The sequence below is a fragment of the Girardinichthys multiradiatus genome, chromosome 10 (genome assembly GCF_021462225.1).
Source record: "Girardinichthys multiradiatus isolate DD_20200921_A chromosome 10, DD_fGirMul_XY1, whole genome shotgun sequence".
Taxonomy (NCBI): Eukaryota; Metazoa; Chordata; class Actinopteri; order Cyprinodontiformes; family Goodeidae; genus Girardinichthys; species Girardinichthys multiradiatus.
In genome coordinates this window covers 13,695,635-13,721,484 of record NC_061803.1, presented here as the reverse complement: position 1 = coordinate 13,721,484, position 25,850 = coordinate 13,695,635, and the positions used below count along the sequence as shown (strand labels likewise).

At 40.1% G+C, this 25,850-nt stretch overlaps 1 protein-coding gene across 5 annotated transcripts in view; it reads left to right on the top strand.

Annotated features, from left to right (window-relative positions):
* Positions 1 to 25,850, top strand: part of dock1 (dedicator of cytokinesis 1) — a 308,112-nt gene that overhangs the window by 246,862 nt on the left and 35,400 nt on the right. For all 5 annotated transcript variants that reach the window (XM_047376374.1, XM_047376376.1, XM_047376375.1 and 2 more), the window contains 8 exons: positions 4,455 to 4,574; positions 6,480 to 6,569; positions 7,046 to 7,150; positions 17,834 to 17,975; positions 18,474 to 18,555; positions 20,759 to 20,843; positions 21,847 to 21,933; positions 23,471 to 23,647. In XM_047376374.1, coding sequence (XP_047232330.1) covers positions 4,455 to 4,574; positions 6,480 to 6,569; positions 7,046 to 7,150; positions 17,834 to 17,975; positions 18,474 to 18,555; positions 20,759 to 20,843; positions 21,847 to 21,933; positions 23,471 to 23,647 — 888 coding nt within the window. The remainder of the gene's footprint in view (positions 1 to 4,454; positions 4,575 to 6,479; positions 6,570 to 7,045; positions 7,151 to 17,833; positions 17,976 to 18,473; positions 18,556 to 20,758; positions 20,844 to 21,846; positions 21,934 to 23,470; positions 23,648 to 25,850) is intronic.

Genomic DNA, 25,850 nt, shown 5'->3' with positions numbered 1-25,850 from the left:
CCAAAAAATGTGAAAACTGGAAAAAAAGTTTTGCAACTGAAAAAAAAAACTGCTGTGAAACTGGAAAAAAAAAAGTTCAAAACTACTTTTCAGATTCAAGTTTTTTTTTTTGAACTTGCAAATTCTTTTTTTCGGCTTCAAACTTTTGGCCCTGTTTTGGCGTGGGGGGCGGGGCCTCAGATCACGGGGTGGAGAATCATGACTGACAGCTCAACACAGCGGCTGAACAACATATTCCCAGATGTTGCATTCAGGGACTGTGGGAACTGGGATTATCTGTAATCCATCATCGATATTTTATATATATGTGATTGGTTTTGAAAGATAACATGCTTCACCGATAGAAGCAGCTTACGTGAATACACGACGCGCATCTCAGAGGAGAAAATATGATCTTGACAGATTTGCACAGCATTTTAAGTTCGTGTTGGAGATTTCCCATGCGCTCAACATCAAGCAAACGAACCATCAGACTAAGCGGCGGTATGAAACCAGATGCAAAACGAGTCGGTATTTTCACAGCCAGGGGCAAACTGGAATACGGGTCAACCGGGGAAATCTCCGGTGGACCGCTGGCTTAGTGGGATGGTGGTTCACTTCACCACCATTTTATATATATATATAAATCTCCGTTTGTGTCTGGCATCCAGCGGAGAGGTCCGCAGTGCATCTCTCTGCTATATTTATATATGTATATATGTGTGTGTATATATATATATATATATATATATATATATATGTATGTGTGTGTGTGTGCGCATGTTTGTGTAGGAACAAGGGTTAGTTTTTAATGGGCCGGTGGTTCACTTCGGCCCGTGAACCACCGGCCCATGAGCTGAATCACAGGGCGGGCGCAACATCAAGTACGGAAGAGGCAACAGTTTCTGGGGCGCTGATATTTTGCTGGACCATTGTGCCCTAAACTATGCCATATCAACCTATTAAGGATAACCTTTATTTATATGACTCATAGCTGTTTTTCCCACTTACACCATAATGATATAAAGCATAAATTCTAATGTTTCCTTTTTGTAAGAAAAGAATGCTCATCGACACACATTACAAAGATAAATGGCCCAAGGTTTGTCATGAATGACCTGTGGCTGGGGCACTGGGTTTGATGGTGGAGCAGGCTGTAACTGGTTTGATTAGAATGCAGCACACTTAGATTAAGTATGGACACCCGCTACTACACAACCTACCAGACAGACACCACAATGGTGACACAGTCTACTGATAATCACTGAGGGAGAGCACATCCATTGCATCGGAGTGCCAGATATAAAACTACACGTGACCTTCTATCGGGACTCTTCCTCATTCTTTTACAAACTGCGACGGTCTGAGACGGGAGCCTCGGTGCTGATCTCTGTAATCATTCCTCTGCCTAATTTAGATTAAAGGAGCTGAAAGTTAGAAACTGTTTGAGAGTCGTTCCTTTAAGAGTCAGTGTTAGATAGAGTCTGATTGCTTCTGGGGACCAAGGATCGGAGAAACTCCGAGAGGTCTGACCGCCAACAGGGTGCGGTAGCTCGGACAAAACTCTCCTCTGCTCCAGTCAGGCAGTTCAGCTCTGCTGCGCGCTGGCGAACAGCTGATCTGTAACACATGAACATGCGCTGCAGGGCGGCCAGCTGAGCTGACAATGAAGAGCGGAGATCAGAAAAAAAACCCAGGCTTAATTATGCAAGGGTATTCGGAAAATACCGGCTCGTTTGGCATCTGGTTTCATACCACCGCTTAGCGATTCGTTTGCTTTATGTTGTGAGCATGGGAAATCTCTAACACGAACTTAAAATGCTGTGCGTCGTGTATTCACGTAAGCTGCTTCTATCGGTGAAGCATGTTATCTTTCAAAACCAATCACATATATATATATAGAATATCGATGATGCATTACAGATATTTCCAGTTCCCACGGTCCCTGAATGCAACAGCTGTGAATATGTTGTTCAGCCGCTGTGTTGAGCTGTCAGTCATGATTCTGCACCCAGTGATCTGAGGCCCCGCCCCCCACGCCAAAACAGGCCCAAAAGTTTGAAGCCAAAAAAAAATCTGCAAGTTCCACTAAAAACCTTGAATCTGAAAAGTAGTTTTGAACTTGTTTTTTCCAGTTTCACAGCAGTTTTTGTTTTCAGTTGCAAAATTTTTTTTCCAGTTTTCACATTTTTGGGGAGAGGTTCAAAATAATTTTTCAGGTTCAAATGTTTTTCTTTTAAATAAACTTTTATTTTTCAGATTAACATTTTTTTTCTTTTGAACAAACTTTTATTTTTCAAGTTCAAATTGGTTTCGTTTGAACAAACTTACAGAGTAAGTTTAGGAGGTGCTCCTTTTATCCAATATTGTATCTGACTTCTCATCTGAATTTGTATAACTATCCTGCTGCTTGGGCCTTTGTAGAGGGTCAGTCAGAGGGGAGCAGGTTGTCACTGAATCACATTTTCATCACTGTTGCACTCCTGGGAGTTGATTTTATTACTTTGAATTTTGCAATTCTTTTAGCACCTGTGTCTTCTTGATTATGGCAGGAAAGGCATTTTTACTGCTGTGTTTGGAAAGTTAAACATGTGCCTGGATATTTTTTTTTAGTTTTAAAAATGTTTTGGAATGCTACACATACAGTACATGTTCAATGTATTTTATTGGGTTTTTGGGTGATAGACAAACACAAGTAGCTGTAGAGTGGAAGGAAAATAATCCTTTTTTTATTTTAGCAAATAATTATTTTCAAATTGTCCCCAGCCCAGATATACCCTAATACCCCTAAATAAAATACGATGAAACCAATTGACCTCAGGAGTCACCAAATTACAAAAAAAAACAACTCATGGACGTAGGCTGGACTTAGAAAGCAGCCAAGAGGCTTGTGGAAACTCTGGGGTAGTTGCAGAGATCCACAGCTTAGCTGTGAGAATCTGTCAACAGGACAGCTGTTAGTCTTACACTCCACCCAAATTTGGATATTATTGAAAAAGAAGGAAGAAAACCAATACCAAAAGGAAGCAATGAGAAATCCTATAAGAAGTTTTCCACATGCACAGGGAACACAAAAAAAAAACATGTCGGATAAGGTGATGTTTTCAAATGAGACCAGAATTAACCTTGTAACCTTAATTACAACATTCCAACTGTGACAACATTGCTGTGACAGCATCCGTCTGTGGGGGGGTCTTTTTTTACACCCTACCTTCCCAATAAAATACATTGAGGTTTTTGGTTGGAATTTGACAAAATTGGAAAATGTTTTAACAGGTCTACATATTTTTAAGACACTATAAGTAAGACAAAAATGGATAAAATGTCAAATTGGATATGAGTTTATATTTAAATCATATACATTTAAAAATAACATAAAGAAGTGAAAACATTGCATGCACCCTCTTTTTTTAGTAAAATTGATCCTTGAGCCACTACATGACTGTTCTGATAAATTGTTAGCACTTTGCTGTATTGCCAAAAACATCTCAGCTTTTCAGGTTTGTCGATCCAGGGTCAGTTGTCATTATTGCAGAAATGTGAAGGTCCTTTTTACAATATAAAGGCTGCAGTCAAGCTGTGAGGAAATCAATAGGCTGCACCCGAGCGTTCCTCTTTCTATACCATAGCAACAGCATGCAGAGGCAGATTTTTCCTCCTTGCTCCTTAAATGTGGTCATCATACTCTTTATATTCTTCTCAGAACAAATTCCTGCCTAAACTGGTGGGTGATAAACCCATCCTGACACAAATATAGGATTGTAAATGTCTTTACAGTGTTAAGCAGCTTCAGTCTGTCAGAAATCACACTATTCTTTATGCTGCTTTAAAAAACAAGCACATAGACATGATTATCCTAGTGTTATCTCTTTGTGACTTTCTACAGCATCAAACCCTGCCCTGTTGAAGATTCAATAGCTCCATGACTCAGTTGTATATGTTGTTTATGACTAAACAAGTCGAAGTAATGCTTTTTGTCTTTCTTCTCTAAATTCTTCTGCCAAGTATTAAAACACTATTTGCAAAAACAGATAAAAGACATTATCGGCCAGAAGATATCAACTTTGGTATAATTGATCCTCATTTGACTTCATTAAGCATTTTAAGAAAAGTAGAACATTTAATGTGTACTAATGAAACAAACCAACATTTCTTTCTTTGATTTTAGTGCAAAAAAGGGAAAAAGCCAAAACATATGAGCTGATTTAGCAAATTAAACTTTAACATAAAAGCTGCAGGAACATATTGCACCGATTCTCCTACTGAACTGTTCAATAAAATCGACCCATGCATCTCTGCCCACGTCTTAACTATGCGTTTTGTTCTGTGCAGGACTGTGTTCAGGGGAATTACGCATCAATATCTCTCATTTGCATTGGCTATAAGCCAGTGATTGATTTTTTTGTCACCTGTTTGACTTTTACCCCGCATTGTTTTGCACAGCATTGACCCCGGTGCTCATTTGTTTTCTGTAGTGGTCAGACGAGCCCTGTGCAGCCCACCTGACCCAGAGGGAAGGTTACCAGGCCACAACTCAAGGACAGCTTAAGGACCAGCTCTACCAGGAGATTATTAATTACTTCGATAAGGGCAAGGTAAGAGGCTCCAGAGAAACTAAGGCATTGTTTCTGTGGAGCCTGGATTGACAGTATTCTCTTTATTTTGGATGGATGAAAGAGCATATCAGACAACTGTTACTTTTTTGTCCTTTTTATGATATAACCTTTTCTAAAAGCCTGTCTCTCACTCCTCGCTCTGTGTCCTTTTTTGTCTTTTACCTTAATACCACATCAGGGCTGTGCTTGAATGCCAGCGGTGGCACTTGAGAGTTGGAAAATGTCCCGTTTTGCAGAAAAACGTGTTTTTTTTCTACCCTATAAGCTAAATCTAAGATGGATCTGAGGAGAGAGGAGATGTAAACAGATCTTCTTGGCAATGAGGTCCTAAGGCTTTGCATGTAATGTCAGAATTAGGATTCTTCTCAGTTTTTACTCCAACTGTAACTCTTTAGTCAGTGAGCAGCCACTTGAATAAAATTTGGAAACACACCAATGAGAGGACTATTGACTGTATGAGGTTTTTAATTGGCACCCTTTTGCAAAGTTAAGGTAAGGATCTATATTCTTTAAGGAATACACACGGAGACAACTATTTTCTCAATATAAGCTACACAGACCATACTAGTCGCTAATATAATGTTGTAAAGACAGTTTAAATGATCAACCCTGTAATGTTTTGTTCTTTATTTTAAAATAATAGTAAATCCTTGTTAAACAGTGACTGCTCTCACACAGCAGCTGGACATCTCCTAATATGATTAAGTAAATACAGCTCACGGCAGGAAGGCTAAAAAAGTAGGTTTTTAATGCTGTTTTTATATCTACTTATATTAAAGTTCTCAAAGAGAAATTCTTGTCCGCTGAATTTGGTATCAGCAGGTCAAAGATAAGATAAAACTGGAAATACTAAGGGTATAATAGTACACAAAAGTCACGTTTCAGTACGATTTTGATACACTTCATTCATTCATTCATTCATTCATCTTCTATACCGCTTATACTTACTTATACTTTCTTATACTCTTCTATACTTACTCCACTGTAACTACATGAGAAAGCTTGATGTTCCCAAATAACAGTTGAGTGATAGCTGGGAGTCCTCTGTTTTGTTTGGGTGCCATTTTTAAAAAACAAATGTTGCGTTGCTTACTTTGTTTTGGACCTAAACATTGATCATGTGTTCAGATAATAAACAACACTGTATTTATTCTGTACACGTGTATTTATTTCGGTACAAATACGTGTACCTTTACAGCCCTTGTCGGTACATTTCTAATTTTAACCAATTACCTTTCATTTGAGAGTGCCAGTTTAAGTCAAGTGGTTGAAACGTGGAAAACTGGATGTTCGGATAGGACAATAAACATATCAATTCTGGTCCTGAAAATAATAAAGTAGGCTTACATTAGGCCTCCCGCCCTGACCTCAACCCTGTTGAAAATATGTGAACTGGGCTAAAATCCTGTCTGCCAGAAAACAACCAGTTTAAATGAACTCTTCCAATTCTGCACATACAAAAGCATGTGGTGAATGTGCAAATCTCTAAGGGACATTTATCCAAATATGAGTGGACCTATGCATTTGAGCCTGTAATTCTAATTTTGAACCTGTGTGCATTAGAGAAGACCCGCTACAAATTAAAACTAGTGCCCAAATCTTGCTTTTAATTGAAGTGTCTATGTTGAACGGTCATTCCACTTCTGACTGAACTGTACCCACAACACCTCTCTAGCACAGTAGATAAGTCTCATGCACAAAGCAATTAGAAGTTGGCATCTAAGTTCTTCTTTCTGACCAAAAACTGAAGTATTTTATCCTGATAAGCGTGTGACCTGCATGTGGCTAGCAGCGAATTTGAGGTATTCAGCAGGCAGGAGGTTCGTACTCTATCCTTGCTTTATTCTTTAAAATTAATTAATTTTTTGACTGTGTTCTTTCTAGATGTGGGAGGAGGCGATCATACTGAGCAAAGAACTGGCTGAACAGTATGAGAATGAAATGTTTGACTTTGAGCAGCTTAGTGCATCCTTGGTAAGTAGGATTATTATGTTGCTTAACGGCATTTCTGCTTTGTACACTGCCACTCCTCCACCGCACTAATAGACAGATTGAAAGAAGCTCACAAGTACAAGCCCTGCAGGACATTTATAAAGGCTTTTTTATGAGGGATATTAAAGCAATTAGTATGGGCGGAGATCTACTGCCTCTGTACCTGGGAAGACTGGCAGGAAGAAGGAGTAATTCATGGCTGGCTGACATGTAGGTTAAAGCACCAAAGGATAACAGGGCTGCAGATTTTGCAGTGGGTCTTTTATAGAAAGAAAAATAAGCAAGTTGTCGCATCCCATGTTCACGCATATTTATTCTTAGGCCATAGAAAAGCAGTATCATAATAAAAGATATAAAGTTGCTCTCTGGAATTGCTTTAACCACACATCTGTTTGTATAAACTTATAATAACTAACCAATAAAAATAAAGTATTTTATTTTGTTAAACCTCCCAACAGCGGAAGCAGGCCCAGTTCTATGAGAACATAGTTAAGGTCATCCGGCCCAAACCGGACTACTTTGCTGTTGGCTACTACGGAACGGGGTTCCCATCTTTTCTACGTGTGAGTATTTGTATTGACAATCACTTCTTCTCATCTTTAGCTGTTTGTATGTCTTCCTTGTTTCACTTATTTATACCTCTGGGTTGTAGTTATTTTAGCGAATATTTTTAACTCTGTCTGGTTTTAACTTAGATACGAGCATCTTTTGCATGGGTGGGCTTTAAGGGACATTCAGAATTGATCCTCCTCTTCTATACCCAAGAAAGATGAATATGTCAGATGTTGTAGTTGTTTGGCATTAAGTTATTGTCTGCAAGCCAGTTTATCCACTTCTCTTTAAACGTAACAAGCCTATATGCACAATTTGGAGTTATGTTTATCCCCAACTAGGTTCCTTATAGCCTGCTCACATTGCAGAGCAAACATTGTTGATTTTAATGGGCTTTTTTCATGGATGAGATACTGCTACCAGGCTTCCCCACTCTGAACCCTAAAATGCTGCTAACAGGGAGCTCACGGTGTTCTTCATTCATCGTAAAACACCTGTTCAAATCCTTCAAAGACCAGCCATATTCTGAAAATTTTTATGTAATCACGATTTTGATGTGGTGTGAGGGGAGAATTAAATACCTTTAATGCCTTTTGCATAGTGGAAGTTATGCACTGAAAATTGGCCACATTGGAAATTGCTTCGAGTGGCTACTTGCTCCCCTAAAACATTCATATGTTTGGATCCAACGTGAACAGCAAAACTTGCTGGGACCAAACAAAGAGCTGTGCCAATTTCTTAAAATGTTACTGATTACGAATATTGGAGGGTTGGTCAAAGTAATAAATCTCACCTCCTTCATTCATTTGTACAAGATAGGTGACCTCTTAACCTGAGCTGTTCTATTTCAGTACTAAATATCCTGACTGGATGTGTGCCAATCAGATCACTGCTTCTCAAAAATTAAGTAGCTGTTTGATATTCATCATCTGTGGTGCCGCTGTGTGCATGTCAGACCTCATTATCATTTTATGAAAGATGTATTCCTCTCTCACCAAAGCTCTTTGTTTAAAATAAAATTAATTGCATCTTTTTTGTTTTTGCATCACTGTGTGAGAGAGGGTTTAATCTTAAGCCAGAGTTTTTTGTTTGTCAGAGGGAGAAGCAGCTGCGCTGCTGACAAAGGCAGATTTGTTTGCCTTTAATGTATTCTTGGAAGAGCTGTTGTTTTTTTTTTTAGCCCGTCATTTGGCACATCACGCAAGGTGCTGTTCTTGTTTTATTCTCTTATCACTCAAGCAGCACACTAAATGGCTCTCAGAGTGATGATCCCGATCATGCCCTTTTCATTCTATTATGAACAACAGACCTCTAAGCTGGGACTTTGCTTTGCTGCCGATCTTCATGTGGCCCTCTTGACCCTTTTTATCTGCTAGGGCACAAACTCCATTACAGACAGGGCAAGCCATGCTGGCCTAATCTAACTGGCTCTTTAAACAGCCTTTCTGGGTGGACGGGACTTCTTTATTCTTTTCGTATTGGACTGACCTTACCCAAATAACAAAGGCACGTGAATACCAGTCTGGCTTTACCAGTGGGAGTATGTGTCAACTGTTTATAGGTTTTATATGTAGTGCCATTTCCTGGGCAGTATGAGACTAAAAGTGTTATACTGTGCCTTAAAAAAGTTAAACTTTGTAAAGACACATGGCTTGTGGCAGACCGCAAACAGAACGTCTCATGGCTTTCTTTTTTTTTTTGTCTGTAAAGCCAGATTGTGCAGTGCATGACTACGTGTCAACATATTCTTCTACCTGAGCTGTCAATCTCTGCAGCCTCTCCAAAGTTACCATAGGCCACATCACTGCTGTCTGATTTATGGTGTCGTCCAGGATTTTAGCTTAGGTGGACCGCCATTTGTTGGTATCTTTGAGGTTGAATCGTTCTATGCCCATTTTGAGATGATGGCTTGAACAGTGCTCGACAAGATGTTTAAAGCTCAGGACTTTGTTTTATGCCTAACCCCACTTTAAACTGTACAGCTTTATCCTTGACCCTAGGCCTTCGCAGAACCCTTGTATTTATAATGATTTTATAGTACACACAAGTGAACTCTAATTACTAATTAGCTCATTTCTGAATTCAGCTTGATTTCATTTATGGGTTTTAAAATAAAGGGGTCCAAAAACAAATGAAACTTTTCTGATCTTTTAAAAAAATTAAACCATTTATCATATTTCTTCCACTTCACAATTAGTCACTAAATAAAGTTGAAATACATGTAAGCCTATGCTTTTAATGTGATAAAGTATCAAATGCTCAAAGGGTATGAATACTTTTGCGCTATACTTTAAATGTTGGTTATAAGTATTCAATTGAATGTTAGACTTTTTTGTGTTGCCCTGCGATGGACTGACGACCTGTCCAGGGTGCACCCCGCCTCCCGCCCATAGACTGCTGGAGATGGGCACCAGCTTCCCCGTGACCCACTATGGAAGAAACGGTAGAAAATGACTGACTGACTGACATTTTGTAATTAACGACATTCCTTTTCATTTAGTAAAAGTAAAAATATAACAGTTTTCTTGTATTTTCGTCAAGCAGCATTTCAACATTTGTTCCTTTTTGTGCAAAATTTAAAACATTTTCTTAAACATTTAGTTGCAAGCACACAAAGAAATATTCAGTGGAGACTGCAGTTTAGAGGTTTCCCCCCTCACTGTCTGGATTGCTATTGTGTTGTAGCATCACTCTGCCCCCAGGGAAAAGTCCGCTTTGAGGGAAAAAAAGAATCAATTTTCCTTTAAAGGCATTTTGTATCCAACCCTCCCCACAAAATTGATTTTATGCAAGAGTGCCTAATTTAGTTGCTTATGATCTATAGCATGTTGTTTATTAAGGCACTGGAGTATTTGCTAATGACAAAATGTTACAGACTTAATAATTTGTACTGAAACATCACATGTGATGAGACTGCTGATCTTTGGTTTGCTTGTGAGGAGACAATTAATTCTGTAATATCGTGTGCAGTTTCTCTAAACAGAATAAGTTAAATGCACAAAAACGGTATTTCAACATTTCAAGTAAAATGTGTACTTTAAAAGGAACAACCGATTGTCGGCTTTAATACAAGTATGCACTGTGGAAAAGTCTGGAAAGTGATTTCAAGTATTTTCTAGGTCTGGAATGGTGCGGAAATATATTGTTTACTAACCGGTCTATCCATCCAACTTTTATCCATCTCACTGTCCCATTTATTCCATTATCTGACTGACCGCCCATCTGTCCATCCATCCATCCATCTGTCCATCCATCCAGTAATTTCCATATTTTAAAGCCTGAGGTCAATAAGAGGTGTGTGCCCAGACACAGCCTGTATGTATGTACAGTACAGACCAAAGGTTTGGACACACCTTCTCATTCAAAGAGTTTTCTTTATTTTCATGACTATGAATATTGTAGCTTCACACTGAAGGCATCAGAACTATGAATTAACACATGTGGAATTATATACTGAACAAAAAAGTGTGAAACAACTGAAAATATGTCTTATATTCTAGGTTCTTCAAAGTAGACACCTTTTTCTTTGATTACTGCTCCGCACACTCTTGGCATTCTGTTGATGAGCTTCAAGAGGTAGTCACCTGATCCAACTTTTGAGCCCCGACTTTGATCCAAGTCGGAGCTCCACGAAGGGCTTGACCTGAGAAACGTGGAACGTGGGGTGAATCCTCATGGAGTTGGGTAATCTCAGCCGTACAGCGACAGGGTTGATGATCTTGGAGATTGGGAAAGGTCCAACAAATCAGGGTGCCAATTTCCAGGATTCTACCCTTAATGGGAGGTCCTTGGCAGAGAGCCAAACTTTCTGCCCCACCTGGTACTTAGAGGCAGGGGTCTGTCTCCGGTTGGCCGTTCTTGACTGAACCAGTGACATTCTGATCATCGACCTCCTGGCCTTTCTCCATATTCTTTGGCACCTTAGGGCAGCCGCTTGGGCGGACGGAACATTAGCCTCTCTCTCCTGAACTGAAAACGTGGGTGGCTGGAAACCAAACACAACATGAAAAGGTGACAAACCAGTGGCACTTGATTGCATAGAGTTCATGGCGTATTCAACCCAGGGCAAATTTTGTGACCACTTGGTCGGGTCTGACTCACATAAAATGCGAAGTTTGGTTTCTACTTCTTGGTTGGCTCTCTCAGTTTGGCCATCAGACTGAGGATGAAACCCTGAAGAAAGACTAACAAAACTTCTTCCAAAAACGTGACACAAACTGGGGTCCTCTATCAGAAACAATGTCAATAGGAATTCCATGGAGCCTAAAAACTTCTCGGGTCAATATCTCACCCATTTCCTTTGCAGATGGAAGCTTCTCCAGGGGCACCAGATGAACCATCTTTGAAAATCTGTCAATTATGGTTAGTAGTACAGAGGGACCATTTGAAACCGGTAAACCTGTCACAAAGTCCATCGCAATGTGCGACCATGGGCGAGGGGGAATGGGCAATGGGTGCAACAACCCCGCAGTGGGGTGACGAGAAGGCTTAGCTTGACAACATTGTGTGCATTCAGAAACAAAGTCTTTGACATCCTTAACCAGTGATGGCCACCAAAACTGAGTTTGAACTGTCTGAATCGTTCTGCTGATTCCAGGATGACAAACGACACGAGAGCAATGACAAGACTCCAGTACCTTTGGCACAAGACATTCAGGAACAAAACAACGGTCCGGTGGGCATGATGGTGGGATAGGCAGATCCCTAATGGCCTCCTGGACCTCCCTTTCCACCTCAACTTGGGACACAGACAACCTGACGGATTCAGGAAGGATAAACTCCTCTTCACCCGCAGACTGAGATTCTGCGGGCTCTTGAATCCGGGACAGGGCGTCAGGTTTGCCATTTTTACTCCCTGGTCTGTAAGACAGGGAGAAATTAAAACGACCAAAAAACAGAGCCCACCTTGCCTGCCTGGGGTTCAGCCGTTTTGCTGATTTCAGGTACTCCAAGTTCTTATGGTGGGTCCACACCATAAACGGCTCCTTAGTCCCCTCCAGCCAATGTCTCCACTCTGTCAATGCCAACTTGACATCCAGCAACTCTCTGTTTCCCACGTCGTAATTCCGCTCAGCCTGTGACAGAGTCCTTGAAAAGAAGGCACATGGTTGAACACGATCATCCTCACCTCTTTGGCTTAATACGGCTCCGACCCCAGTGCTTGAGGCATCCTCCTCCACGATAAACTGTCTCTCTGGGTCAGGAGACTGTAACACAGGAGCTGACGCGAAGAGTTCCTTCAACTTATTGAAGGCCCTCTCTGCATCCTTATTCCATAAGAATTTTGCTTTGGAAGAGGTAAGAGTGTTTAGGGGAGTAGCAACCGGGCTGTAATTTCTGATAAACCTCCTATAAAAGTTTGCGAAGCCCAGAAATCTTTGAAGCTGCTTGCGATCAGTTGGAACAGGCCATTCCAATACGGCCTTCACTTTGGAGGGGTCGACAAGCACTTTATCTGGGGAAATGATGAAGCCTAAAAAGGAAGTGGTAGTTATGTGAAACTCACATTTTTCTGCCTTGACGAACAACTGGTTTTGGAGAAGACGCAGGAGAACAGCTCTGACATGTTTTCTGTGGGTCTCCAGATCTTGAGAACAAATCAGTATGTCATCAAGATAAACAAATACGAATTTACCCACCATGTCTCTTAGAACGTCATTGACCAATGACTGAAAAACTGCAGGAGCATTAGTAAGTCCAAATGGTATTCATAATGGCCCGTAGGCGTGTTGAAAGCCGTTTTCCACTCATCTCGCTTAGAAAATATCTTGGCTCCCTGGATCTGATCAAAAGCTGTGTTCATGAGTGGTAAGGGGTATCTATTTTTAACTGTTATCTCATTAAGGCCTCTATATTCAATGCATGGTCTCAACGAACCATCCTTCTTCCCAACAAAAAAGAAACCAGCATCTGCAGGAGAGGGAGAAGGTTGAATGTGCCCTGCCTTTAATGCCTCATTAACATAATTCTTCATGGCCCTGTGCTCTGGACCAGACAAAGAATAGATTCTGCCTTTAGGGGGTGATGTGCCAGGAAGCAAATCAATAGCACAATCATACGGTCTGTGGGGTGGCAGAGCTGTGGCCTTGATCTTATTAAATACTTCCTTTAAATCATGGTATTCTTGCGGTACCTTGGATAAATCCAGATAGGTCTCCTCAACCTCATTTTCCACACTAACCTCCGTAGCAGCAGACAAAAGGCAGTCAGCTGAACATGACTCAGACCAACCCAGAACTTATTTTTTCTTCCAGTCAATTTGAGGGTTGTGTTTCTGCAACCAGGAGGCCCCTAGGACTACAGGAAGTTCAGGTGAATTAATTATCATGAAAGTTACTTTTTCTTGATGATTACCTCCAACTGTTAAGGTAATCTCCTCCGTCCTGAGGTGTGAATTGTTCATGCTGTGACCATCCAAAGCTAGCACGTTTCTTGAGTCAGCTGATGGAATAAGTTTTATGCCGTTCTTATTTGCAAATGTTTCGTCCATGAATTTAGTATCTGCTCCTGAATCAATAAACACGGCCCCCTGGAGAGACATGGAAGAGGTTTGAAAACGAGCAGGAAACTAGAAGGAGGAGGCAGATAGTTGACTTCGGCTCAGTAGAGACCTCCCTTCCTCTGCTGAGCCTGTCCTTTTAATGGACACCTGAGTGCTAAATGTCCCTTCTCTCCACAATAAAAACAGAGCTTGAATCTTCTCTGACGATCTTTCTCCTCAGGGGTAATCTTGGTTCTGCCCAATTGCATGGGCTCACAATTATCATTTTCCTCAGTAAGAGGTGACCGACTCCTTCTCTCATGCCGGTGTGCAGAAACCAGAGTTAATGATGAGCGATCCTTCTCATGTCGCTTCTCCCTCCTTCTCTCTGCCAGCCGAATATCAATGCGAGCAGCCAAATCCTCGAGTTGTTTCAGGGAAGAAGGGTAGTCACGGGTCGCTAGCTCATCCTTGATGTCTGCGTTTAATCCTTTCATGAATGCATCCATCTGTGCTGCCTCATTCCAACGGCTCTCTGCGGCCAACAAATGAAAGTCAATTATATAGGACGAGACAGGCTGATCACCCTGTTTGAGGGACAGTAATCCTCTTGCGGCCTCACGACTTTGAATAACAGGGTCAAAAACTCGAATGAGTTCCTTGGAAAAAGTTTCATAGAGGTTACAAGATGCAGACCTGTTATGCCATTCAGTAGTTCCCCACGGTTTTGCCTTTCCTGCCAGCAGAGATATAACAAAAGCCACCTTGGAACGTTCAGTGGGAAAGGATGACGGCTGAAGCTCAAAATGAATTTCACACTGAGTTAGAAAAGCTCGACATTGGTCTGAGTCTCCCCTGAACATCTCGGGCGGAGATAGGTGTGGCTCCCTTACCTCTGCTGTTGTCCGTGTCACTTGGGCGTGGTTTCTTTGTGACGGTGGCAGCTCTGAGACAAGATTGCCAGAACGTAATGTGGAAATTATTTCCTCCAAGCTGGAACCCAACCAGGAAAGGGTCTCATCAACGTGGGTAAAAGGCGGACCCAAGATTCAGCTAGACACAGTACTGAAAATTTAAAAGGTTTCTAACTGTTTGTGCAGACACATGCACATTTGTGGCCTGCTGGAGGTCATTTTGCAGGGCTCTGGCAATGCTCCTCCTGTTCCTCCTTGCACAAAGGCGGAGGTAGCGGTCCTGCTGCTGGGTTGTTGCCCTCCTATGGCCTCCGCCACGTCTCCTGGTGTACTGGCCTGTCTCCTGGTAGCGCCTCCAGGCTCTGGACTAGAGGCTGACATTTTTTCGGGAGTCCCACGGGTCACGGGATTCCCACGGGAATCCCGCGGGACGGGAGACAGCATCAGTAAAGATCACGTGATTGGGACGGAACAGGATAAAAAATGAACAGGAGCGGGGGCTAACCAATAGGAGGGAAAACAAACTAGGATCAATTGTCTTTGGAAATGTAAAACTGAGACTTTGTTATAAACTTTACATTCAACTCTCCTGCTTGTAAAACGTGTTTAGTCGTAATCAAGTTCACCAGTGATTAAGGGACACTTGTAAAACAGATTCTAGATTAAATCAGCCCTGCATCTCTTCGTCAAACCAAAAGTACCATCATGTGTCAAGTCTCATCTGACAAACAAAATTGCTGCATGTGCGCTAAAGATTTAAGAGGTAAGGTACGGAAGCCCGTGAGGGGACATGGGGAATTTTTTTTCTTTTGCGTCCCCACGCAATACTTTTGCGTTCGGCATTTTGGAACAGCAGCACAGATGACAAACTGCTCATAAAACAAACAACACTGATATGTCATTGATATGGTTTATTTGTCATATGCAGGTTAACATGCAGTAAACAATGCGATGAAATGCTTAGGATAAGAAGAACCGTTCAAATCACGATAAAAACAAAAACACTAAGGGCGTGCAAAAAAAAGTACACATCATGCAGCAGTAATAAGCAAACAAAGTGTCACATATGTGGTTTCATGCAGTATTATTGTTTAGTAGTTTGTTTGACAGCTTGTGGATAAAAACTGTCTTTTAGTCTGATTTGAAGATAATTTTATTTAAGGCTGATTTCAAAATAAAACTCAATAAATCTCAAAACGGGTGTAGTGTTTGTTTCATTTTTGCAGTTATCTGGTTTGGAAACTATACCACAAAGTATTGCGAAATAACGCAAAGACTATTGCGTGGGGACACAAAAAAGAAAAAAATCCCCCCTTGTCCCCTCGCGGACTCCGTAGAAAGGCTTCATCAAGGGAAGATATTAAATAAATATGTTGTGAAATAGAAAAAATTTGAATGTACCATTAAATGTACAATTTATTTAATACATCATTAAATATTAAGTGTACCACTAATTACGTCATGTCGTCTTTAAAATTATACTTAATTATTCAGTGGCACATTTAATTGCATAATAGTCCATTTCATGATATAATGGTACATTTATTGTTTCTAATGATTTATTAAATAAATAAATGGTACCTTTAATTTAATGGCACATTTAATGTTACATTTCTTTCATGTTACATTTACTTCACTTATGGGACATTCACAACATTTATTTATTTAATGATGATTTTATTGTATTAATTTTGTCCAGTTTGACCCTCCATTCTTGATGCCTGTATAGGAGATCATGTCAGAATTTGAATCAGGTGTTCTGGAGCAGACACACATCTAAAACTTGCAGAGAAGGGGTCCCTGAGGACCAGGGCTGTGAACCATTGAGGTACAGTTTCTAAATTGTGAAGGTTTTGCCTTTTTGGCCTTTTGTTCAACAAGTACAGTTCTCTTACTAGGTGCGTTTTTCTTTCGTTCCAGCAACTTGAAACATAAAAGTGATTTCATTGTTCACAGGAAACAATCACTTAATAAATGAGTAAAATACAACTAGGTACATTTTGTTTATTCAGCTAAGATAGCCATGGTCTGTTTCCTTGTTTGATATTTTATTATTTCTTCATTATTATTCTTTTTACTTTAACTGGCCTTTACTACAGCTAAAAACAGGGACCTAACTGGTCCTTCAAAGAAAGAAATTGCCAAAAGACTAAATGAAGAAAACAAAAATGGGAGTGGCACAGGAGTGGGAGTCGTTCTGAATGGGAGTGGGAGTCAATTTACCAGGAGTGGGACGGAACAGGATTTTTTTTGTTATGCTGGCCTGGGATTGGGATGGGACAAGACATTTTTCTGTGGGAGCGGGATGGGACAGGAGAGAAAATCCACTCCCGTGTCACCCTCTAGTCTGGACACTACACTGACAGACACAGCAAACCTTCTTGCCACAGCTTGCATTGATGTGCCATCCTGGATGAGCTGCGAGCCACTGGCGTGGGTTGTAGAGTCCGTCTCATGCTACCACGAGTGTGAAAGCACCACCAACATTCAAAAGTGACCAAAACATCAGCCAGAAAGGACAGGTACTGAGAAGTGGTCTGTGGTCCTCACCTGCAGAACCACTCCTTTATTGAGTGTGTCTTGCTAATCGCCAAAGATTTCCCCCTGTTGTCTATTCCATTTGCACAACAGCTGTGAAATTGATTGTCAATCAGTGTTGCTTCCTAAGTGGACAGTTTGATTTCACAGAAGTTTGATTTACTTGGAGTTATATTGTGTTGTTCAAGTGTTCCCTTTATTTTTTTGAGCAGTGTATTTGAATATGTACGTATGTATATGTGTGTGTGCGTCTTGTGTTTAATTGTTCTTTGGTCTACTTATTTGCCTTAACCTAATATTGCAAATAAAATAAGGCATTTATTGATTTATTGTAAATTATGCTACAATACATAGTCATACTTTCTCATTCCACAGAAAAACTGCAAACAATGATAGGCTTCATAATAGGAAAGACATCATGCACACATTTTTTTGTTTTACTGAAGCTATATGACAAACATTTATTTATTTATTTTTTATTATTTATTATTATTGAAACAGAACACTCAAGCAGCAACCTGTTTTTTGTGCACTTATTTGTTCTGTCAGTCCAAATATTCTATTTTGAAATAAAAAGGGTGAACCGTGAAAACTGAAAATGTTTTTTTGTCCAATTCATCGATTATTCGAAAGAGTAATCTGCCGATTAAGCGATTATTAAAATAATCTTTATTTGCAACCCTAGTGTGCACACGTGTGCAAATCAGCCTGTTTTTTCTGTGGACATTCAAGGTCTCACTCTTTTCTTCCTTGTCCTACAGAACAAAATGTTCATGTATCGTGGGAAGGAGTATGAGCGCAGAGAGGATTTTGAAGCACGACTACTCACACAATTTCCCAATGCAGAGAAGATGAAGACCACCACTCCGCCCAGCGAGGACACAAAGAGCTCCTCTGGACAATGTATCCTCAGCATGATGTCCCTGAGTGATATTAAATCACAGATGGGCAGCATATGGACTTAGGGATAGAAACAACCCTTGAAACCTTGTCTCTTCCTGGCCCTTGGTGTCTTCAAATGAAAATAAAAGCTAACAGCTTAAATTAAATCAAGAGAAAAGTAAAGCCTATAGAAACATTGTGAACAAATAAATCAGAACTTTTTTGACCACATACGGCAGGAAGTTTTCAGGTCAATAAGGTCTGGCAGAACAGAACAATATATGCAGGCCTGAAAAAAGAAAAAAAATACTAAATTTAGCCAGGGTAAAATCTGCCATATACTCTTAGCAAACGTTTGTATTTATAATTTGTTATTTACGCTTAAATACACTGAAAAACTCAGAAAATTTGGGTCTGCAAAGTAAGAAATTTTGCCTTGGAACATGTTCATGGAGCTTGGTCCTAATGCATCAATATTTGTTCAGCAGTTTCACTGATTTCCCTGATTTTTCTGCTCAGACATCCAGTGTTTCACTGTGAAACCCATCCTCAGCCTGCCTGCTAAGTTTCAGAATAAGCCTGTGTCGGAACAAATAGTCAGGTAAGCTGGACACTGCAAACATGTTCTGTTCTTCACAGTGATGGAACGCGCAAGTCAAAGTCACACAGCATGTTCTTCAATCTATCATCTCCCAATTTACTTTGCCCGGCTGCTCAAACAGTTCATAGAGCCTGTGATGACATGCCAACAGTGAGTTAGGTTTTGTTTTGTGTGGGGTGTAGAGATCTGCCAGTGTGAAGGTGATTAAATCTTGATTTAAATTTGGGTCTGTGTTGAACAAACACTGGTTGACCTTACTGTTGTTGTAGAGGCTATTAACTTTCACCAGCCATCTGCCATTAGTCACTGTGCCAAGAACAACATTGTTTCTCTGCCATCGTTAATAGCTTTGTGTCAAGCACCAGGGCCACAGCAAACAAGGGGCCCCCACGTTCCCCCCTCGCCAGTGTGCCAGCCGGGCGCTGCTGCTCTCAGCTGCGCAAATTCACTTTGATATGCCACCCGACGCTTCAGTGGACATGATTAAAAGAAGCCGCTTACTTGGAAAAACCTTTAGGCAAATTTACCTGGGCACTGATCTTATCGCCACCCTGCAGCACTGGCCCCTCAGCAGCCTGTTAGCTTGTTTGCTCACTCTGTCTGATTGGAACATGTGACACTCTGCTAATGGCCTTGATTAGACAGTCGTGTTTAGACACAGACAGAGAAATGTTCCACACCAAATGTCTATTGGCTTTTTTGATGCCAATTGGGTCTCTCTGACTTTGGCTCTCCTTGTTCTTTTCTCACTGTTTTCACTCATTTATTTTTTCATTCATTAAAGAGATAAGCGGTGCATAGCAATGAGACAGGGCCGTTTGAGCCGAAGTGTCAGAGCCGCAGGCAGAGCACAGCCGGTTCTGAACTTGCTCTGCCGGACCAGGCTACTCCATCATCTCTTGTCAGCCTGCCAGCTAATGACCTGTAAATGTCGCCATTTGGGTCGCAAACCGATTAAAAACTACATTAATCTGTTTTTAAGATCAGACATTCAGAGCTGCTTTAGCCAATGCTGTTATTTCTTGACTAATTTATGAATGGCAGATTCTAAGTGGATGCCCTTCATAAGCTGTAACCTTATAAATGAATTATCATTTAAAAGTATCAAATGTAAATTTATTTCAGTAATATAAAAAAAATGAAACTCATACATGTAGATTCATTATTTACATAGCAAGATTGTGACGTAAACAATATTAAAAATATATATATGTTGACTTTGGTTATGATTTACAGTTAATGAAAACTTAAATTTTAGGGTTTGTTTTAGCAAATTAGATAGCATTGAAGCAATAAAAAGGGATTTTAAAAACCAAAATGTTGGGCAACTGAATGTTATGCCAAAGTACTGTACAGTAAAGTTATCTAGTACATTGTGTGACTCCTTTTGCTTGAATTAGTTCATACCTGGGTTGTGGCATGGAGGTGATAAAACTATGGCACTGATAAAGGTGTCCCAGGTAGCCCAGGTTATGCTAACAGTGGCCCTCATTACCTTTTTTTTTTTACCACACTTTTCTCTTCCACTCAACTTTCTCATACCTTTATATACAGCCCTCTAAGAACATCCATTATCATTAGGAATGATGTTTTGTGGCTTACCCTCTTTGTGGAAGGTGTCAGTGATTCTGGGCTAGACAGCTGTCATGTTAGCAGATTATGTAGGTCATTGCATGGCCATTACATCAAGTTTCAATCTTAAAAATACTTTTCATACAGTATTCTGATTTTCTTGAGAAACCAAAATTTGTGGTTTCTTTGCTGTAACCACAAATCATCTAAATTAACCAAAATAAAGGCTTGATACATCATCATTTAAACAGCTGTTCCAAATGCTGCTGTGGAACCCCATTTTTTTTCAAGTCTATTAACCTCATCAGGCAAAGTTCATCCCTGCTTGTCGCAAGCTTCTGTTGCATATGCTGCAGTTTATCTGCATGTCTGGCAAACCGGGCTACCTTTATAGCCTGCCAGTGATGTTTGTGAGTCAAAAGAATTAATTGACTTCCTACGTCAGTAAGGCGACTCCTTCTGATGGATGTTAATCAGGTTTGCTAAAATGCCAGTGTTCCCGGCAGAGCTAGCCTAGAGGGGGATTGTCCTGTGTTTGACCTGAGGGGAAGCAATCAACCTGTACCAATCAAGCTATAGATTTCCAGTAACATTTTTAATTTACTCAGGCTCGGATTTTCTCTCTTCCCAGCTTCTACACAGTAAATGAAGTCCATAAATTCCAGTATTCCAGGCCGGTGAGGAAGGGAGAAAAGGACCCTGATAATGAGTTTGCGGTACTTTATTTAAATTTTTTTTCTTCTTTTTTTATTTTATTTAACCTGCCTTTTTTCTATTTGTTGGTTTAAAATATGATTCTCTGTGAAATTGCTAAGCTTTTGTGTACCGGGTTTAACAAAACCGCCTTAGGCATCTTAAATTTCTGATTTATGTTTTTTGTTTTGTGTTGCTGGCATTGCTAAAAAAATAGTCTTATGTGTGTATTCCTTAGAGAATATAGATTATTATCTAAAATATGAGAATTTCACAGGTCTGCCAACCATTTCCAACTTTGCAGTACTCCATTTAGCCGGTCTTTTATCTGCTAGTCTTGCTCTCTCTCAATTTCTCGCAGCCGAAATGAGCCATAGACGTTTATCACCATGTTGTGGAAAATACAGTTTACTTTTAAAAAGCTTTGTGCATCTTTGTGCTCCTGCTTACTTCATTTTAAGCGCCAAATTACATTTGGAGTATTTACTGTTCGAAAAAAGATTGGATATTTTGAGTTTCCAACCTGCTTGTCAATGTTCAGGGCTAGTGAAGCTGAAAATCAGCCAGTCATCAGCAGATTTATTGGTGCATTTCTCATGGTAATACCTAACTGACTCCAGATACACATTCAGAAAAGCCTCCAAATAGATTTGCAATCTGCTGTGCACGTATTGTATTTACAACAAAGAGTCACAATATTGTAAAACAACAACACAATGATGATGCAAGCAGTTGAAACTTCCTGCAGAACAACTTCAGTAGGTTTTTAGATCTTAAACAGATTGTTTTTCTGCTAATGTGACATATCTATTGCTGGACATAAGTTGTCTGCCATGTCTGTTAAACATTACCATATAACATATCTTATCGTAATTCATCTTCTCTACACAGTAAATAATTGCAGTCTTTTAATAACATTGAACATTTTAAAGCTTTAAATTAGATAAAAGCAGATATTTTGATGCAAAAAAAAGTGCAAAACACATTTTCATATGAAATTGCTCTTGTCGGTCCTGTTTTCAACAGAACATGTGGCTTGAAAGGACCACATACACGACAGCATACAAGCTTCCCGGCATCCTACGCTGGTTTGAAGTCAAATCAGTCTCCACGGTAAGTATGAAGGGGCCTTAGTGTCAAGCAGGCTGCCTAATCACATGAGGGTCTGCAGGCACGTTTGAAGGCAACTGATATGATTAATCTACATAAGCAGTATAGACAACCGCCTGGACACAGGCATGCTATTATCCTAACTTATAACAAGGCAAGCACTTTATTTGCCCTCATTGATTTCCCAAGCACTCCTGTTTCCACTGAAAACACCCTGACACAAATATAGCTGGAGGACAGTTCAGACCTTCTGTCATTGTTGATTTTCTGTAGAATTACCTGGATTGCTGTGTTAGAAATCCTTTGGTAATAAGGTCGGCCTCCAATTGGTGACTGAACCACCTAGAGAGGCTAAGCCACGGCTTTAAAATTTGGCTCACTTCACTCCCTTTCGATTATTTAAGATGCTGCTCACATGTCCCAGATTTTGGGCTGAGATGTTGTTTGGAGAGTGAAGAAATTAGTTCATCAACATAATTTGAAGAGGAGGTCGCTGCGTCACTTGAAGTAAAGACACCCACTATACCTTTTTTTATTTCCTTTTTTGTCCCAATACAGAGTCACTACTTAGTTTGATTAGCCTGGCGGAAGTATTCCATTATCGATTGCTCTTTACTTATTGCCTTTATTATCAATGCCTGCCTTAGGAATAAGTGGCGGAGGAACATATTATTCTCTACCTCAGGTTTCTTTGTGTGTGTGTGTATATATATATATATATATATATATATATATGTGTGTGTGTGTGTTTGTATATGCGCGGTATCTGGAAATTTGAGGCCTGTTCCTACAAATGAAAAACATGTAGGATCTGTGAATATAGGTGTCACTCCACATCCATAGTCAGAATGATTCAGAGCAGATGTCTCCTTCAGGCTGGTTTGGAACATGCTTTAAGTAGCAGCTTCTCCCCCGGATGAGCCAGGGACAGGACAGGTCCCCAAGGTCAGACTCTTCTATTTAAAGCTTAATGACGAGGCTGAGATTCACCAAGCCTAATCCCTCCATCTGACAATTCTTTTTGTCATGCTGACCTGAGAAATAACAGCGCAGATTGGAGATTTGTCTTTGCTTTTCTTGGCTGGGGTCTAAATCTGACATTTGTTCAACAGGCCCCTCATCTGTCCTCTAAACCCTTACTTAGAGGGAGGTGATTTTTTTTATCCATCAACCAGTGGGATTGTTTTCACATGGTGCTACAAATATTTTAGTTGGAATTTGCTTTCATACTGTCATGGAATTCATAGCAGCCCTTCTAAATATTTCAATGATCCTTTCTTTGATTTAACCAACTCGATTTCGATTTTTTTCACCAGCACCAGCAAGATATCAGTCTGCAGTTTCATAAAGTAAATCATGAGTGCAAAGAATGATATTCTTCTCTATTCTGATTGAATAACTTGATTAATGCTGAAATATTTCATATTTTCCCAACACAGAGTAACTGCAGTAAATTGTTTGGATGTGAATTTAATCTTAAGCAGGTAAATATATGTGCTTAGAATCTCTGATGCCCCTCTTTACTTGCTCTGCTGCACAGGAGGAGATTAGTCCACTGGAGAATGCTTTAGAAACGATGCAGCTGGCCAATGAGAAGATCAGCAGCATGGTGCAAAGACATCTCAGTGATCCCAACCTTCCCATCAATCCCCTCTCTATGTTGTTGAATGGGATTGTGGACCCTGCTGTCATGGGAGGTTTTGCTAACTACGAGAAGGTAGAAACAATTTTTTTAATTTTCTGTTCTCTTATTTTATTGTAATTCATGTCTTTCATTTTCTTTCTTAAGTTCTACTTATAGGATTAGTTTTAAAATTTTAAAAACTCACTAGCTCAGAAGTAAGTAAGTAAAGTTTATTTATATAGCGTCTTTCACAGACCAGGGAGGGTCACAAAGTGCTTTACAGAAACTACAATAAAATACAGATAGATTCACCATCTCAGTGGCATAAAATAAAATACTGTAAAAAATTAGCATAGAGCTAAAATGAAGTAAAAATTTGCACGGAGGTCATAAAACCCTGCTGTAGTTAAAAAGCTTGGAGAAACAAGGGGGTCTTAAGTTTGCTCTTGAAGACATTAACACAGTCAAGAGAACATAATGGAGGCGGGAGATAATTCCAGAGCCTCGGCGCGATGGCGTGGAAGAAGCGATCTCTTCGGGACTTAAAACGCATGCGAGGGACCATAAGAAGGTTTTGATCCGACGACCTCAGCCTCTGAGAGGGAGTATAAAGACATAACAGATTTCTGATATAGGAGGGAGCCTGACCATGCTGAAAGACGGTACCAAGATTTTGAAAATAATACGAAAAGAAACTGGGAGCCAGTGGCAGACTTTTAGAATGGGAGTAATATGAGCCCTTCTGTTAGTGCGAGTCGGCACTCCAGCTGCAGAATTTTGGACTTGTTGCAGACAAGACAGTTCCTTTATGTTTAGACAAGAAAATAAACTGTTACAGTAGTCTAAACGAGAAGATATAAACGCATGGATAATCAGCTCAATATCGCTTTTGGAGACAATTATTCTCAATTTATAGATTTTCCTCAACTGGTAGAAACTGTTTCTCGTCAGCTGCTTTAAATGATGCTCCAATGACATTGCTTTGTCAAATATAACGCCAAGATTTCTAAGGCTTGATTTAGCAGACAAACTCAGATCACCCAAAAACTGGTAGATCCCTGGAATGGCATCATCAGGGGCAACCACCAACACCTCAGTTTTATCCGCATTTAACTGCCCGGAGTTTGCGCCGAGCCAACGTTTTATTTTTAAAACGCATTTCATTAAGGAGTTCAATGTCTGGAGCTCAGAGGCCTTGAAAGAGCAATACAGCTGAATATCATCAGCATATAAATGATAGGATACATCAGTAAACTCCTGGATTATCTTTCCTAAGGAAAGAACATTGAGCGAAAACAAAACTGGGCCCAAAACTGAGCCTTTGTGATCCCATGTCGGTATATATAAACAGCACAGCAAATGAGATGTAACATCACCATTTAAGCAGGATGTATAAGCACCAGCTAGGTATACTAAAAGACCCAACAGTGTTTAAAAATGGAGACTAAAACATCCATCCATCCATTGTCTATACCCGCTCGTCCATGAAGGATCACAGGAGGGCTGGTACCTTTCAGTGGTCATTAGACGAGCGGTGGGGTTCACCCTGGACAGTTCGCTAGTCTATCACAGGGCAACATAGAGACATACACGACAAGCAACCACACACACACATTCACACTCATAAGGGCAATTTAGAGTAAACAACTGATCTAACAGTCATGTTTTTGGACTGTGGGAGGAAGCCGGAGTACCCGGTGAGAACCCATACATCTGGGGAGAAACAAAAATTCAGTTGAAAACAATATGCTCAACATGTGACATTTTTTTGTTGTTTTACTTTTCCACTAATTATATTTAAACAAAAAGCGAGAAAATATGGAAATACAACAACAAAGCAGCAGCAGATACTTGATTGTGCATTAAAATTGTACATACACCCAGGGTATTACCCTTTGGTAACATCTTCAATATGGTAATGAATCGCTGAAGTGGGTTAGCTTATAAGCAGAAATATAAATCTGACCTTTGCAACATTTGAAGTCACGTGTTTGTCCTAATGAGCCCAAGTTTTCAGGATAAATGCCTTGAATGATCCTGATATGCTGCAGCTTTTGCTCTGTGTTGAAGCTTGTCACCTTACTTTATTCAGAATGTTTTAATTTAGGACATTTCTTTTTTCTCCAGATCTTTTGGATTGTTACTGTGAAACTTTTCATCACAGCCGGACAATAAAAACTGTTCAGTATTGTCTAGTTCTGTGCGTTTATTGGCATAAGGTTTTATAATTATATAACACATTGTTGTCGGGTGCTTGTGACAACAATTCTTTCGGGAAAAAAAAAATCCTTGGTCT